Below are 6,658 nucleotides of genomic sequence, written 5' to 3'. Positions count from 1 at the left end.
TGAACGAGAATACAGAGACGAAAAATACCCGCGGTGCGGTGTAAAAACCGTGAGGGATTAATTATTTACGTCCTAAGTTGAACTTAAGTAAATTTAGGTCTATTAAATTGAAAAGTAATGCTTTGTCCCCTATTACGGCAAATATAGATATATGTCTGATTCATATGTGTCGCATAGAGGTGGAACAAATGAGCGAGTTAGGCGGTCAACCCTAACCCGGCCCGCATTAGAGAGGGTTCAACTCGGACCGTCTATAGGTAGGCAAGGCGGGTCGGGTTGAAACCAACTGCATGCAACCCCTGGGCGGGCCGGGTTGCTATTTGGTTACAATAGCCAACCGACGGGTTGGCCCAAAAAAATTTAAAAATTAATTATTTTTTCAAGTTTCCCCCATTTTTTTAATTCTTTTAATTTAACTATTATGATTGAACTCTTACAAATAATTTTACACAATAATATTAAACTATACTTTAAATCAAAATATTAAAATGTATAAAACTTCGTAATATTGACACATTGTTATATTATTTTTTCTGGCGTAAAATATAAAAAAATTAAATACTGAAGTCTTATTCTTAAATTTCCATGTCTTGTATAAAATATAATTAATTCTTATGCTAAAGTTTCATCAATTGAATGAATAAATCTAATTTTTTTATTACAATTTTATTGTATTAAAATTGAATTAATATTTGAAATGTTAATAAAAAAATTTAATTAATGAATTATTGATATTTGAAAAATTAACTAAAAACAATTACATTTATTCATTTATAAATCGTTAATTATTTATTTGAAAAGTTAAGTAAATAAAACATAATCAAAAATCAAAAAAGGGGGTTAACCCGGCCCGATTCACAGCCTAACCCGGCGGGTTAGGGTTGGCGGGCCGGGTTGGGCCAGCCATTCCCCCAAAAATGGCGGGCCTAACCCTGTCTACCTTTGTTGGTGGGTGGGTTAGGACCAACCCGCCAAAAGTAGTAACCCACCACAGGCCGGGTCGGGTCGGGCCAGGCGGGTTACTTTTCCAACTCTAGTGTCACATAGTAGCTCGCAAATGGTCGGCTCGTATTTGGTCAGACGGGATTCATTGTTGGACAGATGAAACCCATTATGAGCTAACATATTACTGTTCTTGTTAAATGTTCTAATAAGGATGACCCTTCTAACTTGTTTGATAAACATGTCGGCTTCGTTTGGTTAGTTTTTGGGAATACTACTTTTAGTATTCCACAAAAAGTAAAACAGTAAACTACCCAAAAACTCACAATGTTATTCAACTTTATTCAACTTTTTTTTAAACCCCTTAAATTTTTTAATTTAATTAAATACCTTCAAATATTTTTTTAAAAATTACAAAAATACCCCAACAATCCACATTTACTATATTCCAGCCACCACTACCGAAAAATGGCCAGAACCTGATAGGATGGCGCACTACCGGCTAAATCAGGCCAGTAGTGCGCCGATCTAGCCTTTTTTGTCCAGATCCACCGTGGATCTGGCCGGAAAAAGCCAGATCTAAGGCCAAAGATCTGGCCGTAATCAGTTGGTAACGAGCAAATACGGCCAGATCTAGCCGTAGATTTGGCCTTTGCCGGCCAGATCCATCGTGGATCTGGCCGGAAAAGGCCATATCGGCCCACGACCGGCAAGATACAACTGGTCATGTGCCGATATGGCGACTCCGGCCACCCTCCGGCGGTGGTGGCCGGCTGTCCGTATTTGAGAGTGGGTTGGGGGTGTTTTTGTTAACTTTTAATGTTTATTATAGGGGTTGTTTTGTAAAAAAAAACATAAGGGGTATTTTAGAATTTATAAATCCTACATCGTAATACCCGTCCAATTCAACTTTTTTTTAACTTTTTTCAGAAAACTTTTCCTAAAAACACAAAATTGTGAACCAAATGGAGCTGTCATATTTTTGTTGCAACACTATTCAACACGTTAATCCGTTTATGACATGTTTAACTCATCTGATTGTTGCCTTTATTGTTTGAGGATCTAAATGTGTTATGTTTTGATCTTATGCGGACCACACTGTCATTTTTGGGAATCTAAGTTAGTTATCTCAAATTTTATGGATTAACATGTAATTTACCCGTGCGGTTGTGCGGGTTTATTTTTAGAGGGATAGTGCCTAATTTTAATGCAGTTCAGTACACTAAAATTTTAAATTTTAAATCGTTTCACTGTTCTCTGCAAAACCCCAACAATCAACCGAACGAAGCTCGGCCAAGAATGGTGGGAACGAATTTGAAGGCGGAGACGATGAGTTTGATGGAAAAGAGAACGGCTGTTGAAACCGAGATGAACGCCATCATCCACCGTCTCTCTCAACCGGACGGCCCTGGTCTCTCCGGCAACCTAGTTGACGCCGAGGCATTCGATCGAATTTGACTTTAAAAATTGTTTTTAATTTCTTAAATTTTTGAATGTTGAAGGTTAGCGGTGTGCTTTTGAGTTGATTTTTTTTTTATTATTATTGTTTGTTTGTGTTGTTAGGGCTTTCCTCGTTCTGATATCGATGTACCTCTTGTTCGAGCTGAACGACGTCGTCTAGCTGGTAATTTTGTTTGAGTTATTGGTTTATTTATTTATTTGTTATTTTGTTGGTTGAGTTTCCACAATATTCTATACAGTAGTTTGTNACATTCCAAATATTAATTCAATTTTAATACATTAAAATTGTAATATAAGAATAATTAAATTTATTCATTTATTAAAAAATAAAATAAGAAATTACAATAATTATTGCCTCGTTAAAAACCTCACCAAGAAAAACTTAATAGGACAAAAACTTGATAAGGAAAAAAGAGTGCAATAATTGACAATTAATTTACAAGTTACAATTTACAATTTACAAAACAACTAATTTTGGGGTTCACTAGGATCTCCCTCATCCGTATCATCTATATTACAAAATTGAAATGATTCTATTAAAGTATTGTCGACAACCTCGTATTGATCTTGATGGCGCGACCGTTCCCAATCTCGAAGACATGTGAGGACTTCAATCATTTGTGGTGAAAGTTTAGTCCTCCTTTCTTTTAAAATTCTTCCACTTGCACTAAATGTTTGATCGGATGAGACGTTTGAGACAGGAACAGCGAAAACATCCAAGGCAAGTCTTGATAATACCGGAAAAATACATTTTCTGGCTCTCCAATAGTCTAAGAGATCAATGTTAGCTCTCTGTTTGTGGATCTACTGGTAACATTTTAGGGGTTGCCAAATATTGTTGAAGTTCATTACTTTGCGACTGTATGGAAGACAGTACATTAGTTGTTGTTTTTTATGGAGCTTCTGAAGAGGAGGTTATGATTCGGATTCGGGTCCTCTTTGGCCTATTCAGTGCACCCCAAGAGTAGAAGTCTTCATTTGTTTCTTCTGATGCAGCTTCTCTAGATGTTTCGCCTCTTTGCGGGTTCCCATACCTGTTTTCATACTGGAAATATACTTTGAAAAGTGTATTTTTTACCTCTCCTATTTGATTGGCATATANACAATATTCTATACAGTAGTTTGTAAATGATATTAAGTTTTGGATTACAAAAACTGTGTTTTGAAGTAGTTTTCTGGGAAGCGCGTTTGAGCGTAAGCATTACTGCCAAAAAAAAAAAAAAAAAGACACTTAAAAAGTTTGTTTTTGGAAATGTATAGATGAAGTGATTTTAAAAAGCATTTCAAATGCTTTTTGGAAATGTATAGATGAAGTGATTTTAAAAAGCATTTCAAATGCTTTCTTATCTAAGATGTTCTTTTAATCAAGTACTTGTTGCAACAGCACTTTAGCCACAGCCAAATAATGCAAAAAATAATGGTAGTTTATGTTTTATATGCATTGCTTTTATATTTATAGTATTTACTTATTTTGAGTGCAGAGTTGCGAAATGATCATAAGGAGATTACGGATAAAATAAATGAAAATATACAACTTCTGCATTCGGCAAGGCTCTCCTCGTTATCCACATCTGTCAAAGATTCAGGTTTGTGGCTGGAAGTAGTTATTTATGGTCTTATTTAACAAGAGGATTCTTTTGATGCAATTGCATATTTTTTTCGGATAAATATTGTGTAGCTCACTGGTGCTTCTGTTTGTGCATGAGTTAATGAACTATTTACTTTGATTAAAGATGTAATTGTTAGCTTAACTATCAATTTTGAATGACTGAGATCATTGGTTGTAGTTGCAAGTTTTTAGGATTCAGTGTTGTGGTTGTTGAACACTGTTTTTATTTCACAAACAAATCTGGTTGATCACCGCTGTATTGCTAACTGTTTGTTTGCTTGTTAACATTGATCTTTATAATTTTCTCCAACAAGTTTACCTCATAATACTTCAGTGCCCTCTTTCCCTCACTCTCTCTCTCACAATACTTGTGTTTTGAAAGTTCCCTTTTGTAGCGATAAGTGTGTTCAAATTTTTTATAGGATAGATTTCTTATTGGCTCATCTGTAAAATGCATGTTTTGTAATTTTAAGGATAAGAATTGATGAAGGCTGTTTAGGTTTGTTTAACCTTATTTTCATCTGGTTTGCTCACTACTTGAAATTTGAGGAGCACTAGACTCATCTTTCACTAGTTTTAGCCTTATAGGTTTAGGTGCTAAGGTCTGTTTTGCTTGGATTATAAGTTTTAGAACGTTTCTTATCGCAGATATTTTCTCTTTAAAAATGTAGTAAAGTTTGATAATTATGTGTTCTGTATGTGGACTGATCACCTTGTGTGTATGTCTATTACATCACCCTTAACCTTTTTTATTGATGATTTCTTTATTTTTTTTAAATGGTGCAATAGTTTTTCTTGGTGAAATAACCTCTTTTTTTTTTTTTTTTTTAATTATGTTTTCTTATAAACATGAAAATGATTGCATTTTTTTTTGCCTTGTCTTGAAGGTAATGATGCAGAGTCAAATAATCAAAACTCATCACTTGTCAATGCTGTTGCTTCAGCATCCCCAACCAATATTATTCAGAGAGATTCTCCTTCTGCAATGGATGTGGATGTGATTATCAGCAAACCCTTTGCACTTATTGATGAAATTACTGATGCATCTCCTGCGGCAGAGGATGGTTTGCAGCTTGGAGATCAGATTGTGAAATTTGGGAAAGTAGAAGCTGGTGAGAATTTGCTAGAAAGGCTTGCTGCTGAAGGACGGTCAAATCAGGGTCAAGCAGTTCCTGTAGTAATAATGAGGCAAGGTGTTCTCATCAACCTAACAGTGACACCCCGAACATGGCAAGGCAGGGGTTTACTGGGGTATGTGATGTCCTTCAATTTTCTGGCCTCGTGTTTATGTGTCTATTAAATCTTAATTACCAATGCTATTAATTGATTACATCATCTGTGATTTTTGAAGTTAATCATGTTTCTTGTTCTTTGCTACTACTGTTTTTTTTTTTTTTTTCTTAATCTGCTATCTTCATAATTTTGTTCTGTAATTTCTTGAGTTTACCCAGATAGGTCATCAAGGTTTCCTACTGTGATATGTGTGTTTTAAAATCTTTTTAATGAGTCTCTGTAGACTAGGGAATCTGAAGATCATGGTTTTTAAATATGAAACATCATGTCTGTAAGTGTACAAAAAATTTGCAAAAACCTGAATAACCGAGCTTCAGATGAGTTCAGATTCCTAAAAGACTTTTACAACAACAGACTTTCCCTCCTCTGATAGATTAGGTTATCAATTTCTTTTCTGGCATACCCAACTTTTCATGGCCAAATAAAGGAAAAGATTGTGCCACCTCTAGTCATAGATTGAGTGTGAATCAGAGCAGCTGTAGCTAACTTAGAGCTTTGCTGTCATATATTCTCAATTAAACTGTTTTCTTGAAATGTTGCTATAAAATTGCTCTTAAAAGTTCTAATTTGTGGCTTATGTTTTATTTCTTGTAGATGCCATTTTCGGATCTTATAGGTGGTCATACACTCAATACTTTCAATTCATAGTGTGGAGGATGTCATACTTGGTAAGGTGTTTTTTGGCAGTTGCAATTTGGTGCTTTGATGGACTTATTTGCAGAAAAACTCTGTTTCTATGTTTTTCATGTATCTATAAAACAATGTAATATTTTGTCTACCCTTTTTACAAATTTTGCGGATGTGTGCTATGGTAATATCCTCTTGATTCACTTGACACCATTGGTTTGCTACTTTGTCCTTGTCTATGCTAGCCTCTGCTTGTTTCGCTGAACAAAAAGTTACAAATTCTAAACCCAATTTTTAACCACTGATGAAAATGTGGCCATCAGCCATTGGCCATCACCATTGTTGTGTTATTTAATGACATATTAATTACTGCTAACCTGATATTTCAATAATGAATAGATTGCTGTTAATGTCTGTTGAACCATGTTACACTAAATGTGTCCTTTAATATATGTTGTCATTTTGATTGTGATGCCGTGACCTCCATTCTTTTCTTCCCTATTATCATTTGCATCATTACTTTCGGGAAAGTCAATTTATTACTGGTGTAGGTCAATCTTGTACCTTGCTGGTCTCTATGATGGAGTCAAGTTATTTCTTGTAACCAATATATCTCGCCTTTCATTGATCATGTATCCCTCCTCTGCTTTTTTTTTTTTTTTTTTTCTCTCTCTCTTATATTTACAAACTAATTAGGGTCGGGGTTCTTGCTTTTTATCTTCCCTA

At 34.9% G+C, this 6,658-nt stretch overlaps 1 protein-coding gene across 1 annotated transcript; it reads left to right on the top strand.

Moving 5' to 3' along the window:
• Nucleotides 1-2,165: 2,165 nt before the first annotated feature.
• LOC116132854 (26S proteasome non-ATPase regulatory subunit 9) lies at nucleotides 2,166-6,145 on the top strand. Its single transcript, XM_031418526.1, has 5 exons — nucleotides 2,166-2,382; nucleotides 2,506-2,566; nucleotides 3,885-3,989; nucleotides 4,900-5,263; nucleotides 5,900-6,145. Exons 1-5 carry the CDS (start codon nucleotides 2,242-2,244, stop codon nucleotides 5,919-5,921), a joined length of 693 nt encoding a protein of 230 aa, XP_031274386.1. The 5' UTR covers nucleotides 2,166-2,241; the 3' UTR covers nucleotides 5,922-6,145.
• Nucleotides 6,146-6,658: the final 513 nt, after the last annotated feature.

This window comes from Pistacia vera, unplaced genomic scaffold (assembly GCF_008641045.1).
Source record: "Pistacia vera cultivar Batoury unplaced genomic scaffold, PisVer_v2 Contig260, whole genome shotgun sequence".
Lineage (NCBI taxonomy): Eukaryota > Viridiplantae > Streptophyta > Magnoliopsida > Sapindales > Anacardiaceae > Pistacia > Pistacia vera.
This window is presented reverse-complemented; position numbering and strand designations above follow the sequence as displayed.

Excerpts from the sequence above, each read along its gene's own strand:
- LOC116132854 (XM_031418526.1), top strand. The coding sequence starts at position 2,242 with ATGGTGGGAACGAATTTGAAGGCGGAGACGATGAGTTTGATGGAAAAG. Across the intron at positions 2,383-2,505 it reads GCAACCTAGTTGACGCCGAG|GGCTTTCCTCGTTCTGATAT; the intron begins GCATTCGATCGA and ends TTGTGTTGTTAG. Across the intron at positions 2,567-3,884 it reads TGAACGACGTCGTCTAGCTG|AGTTGCGAAATGATCATAAG; the intron begins GTAATTTTGTTT and ends TTTTGAGTGCAG.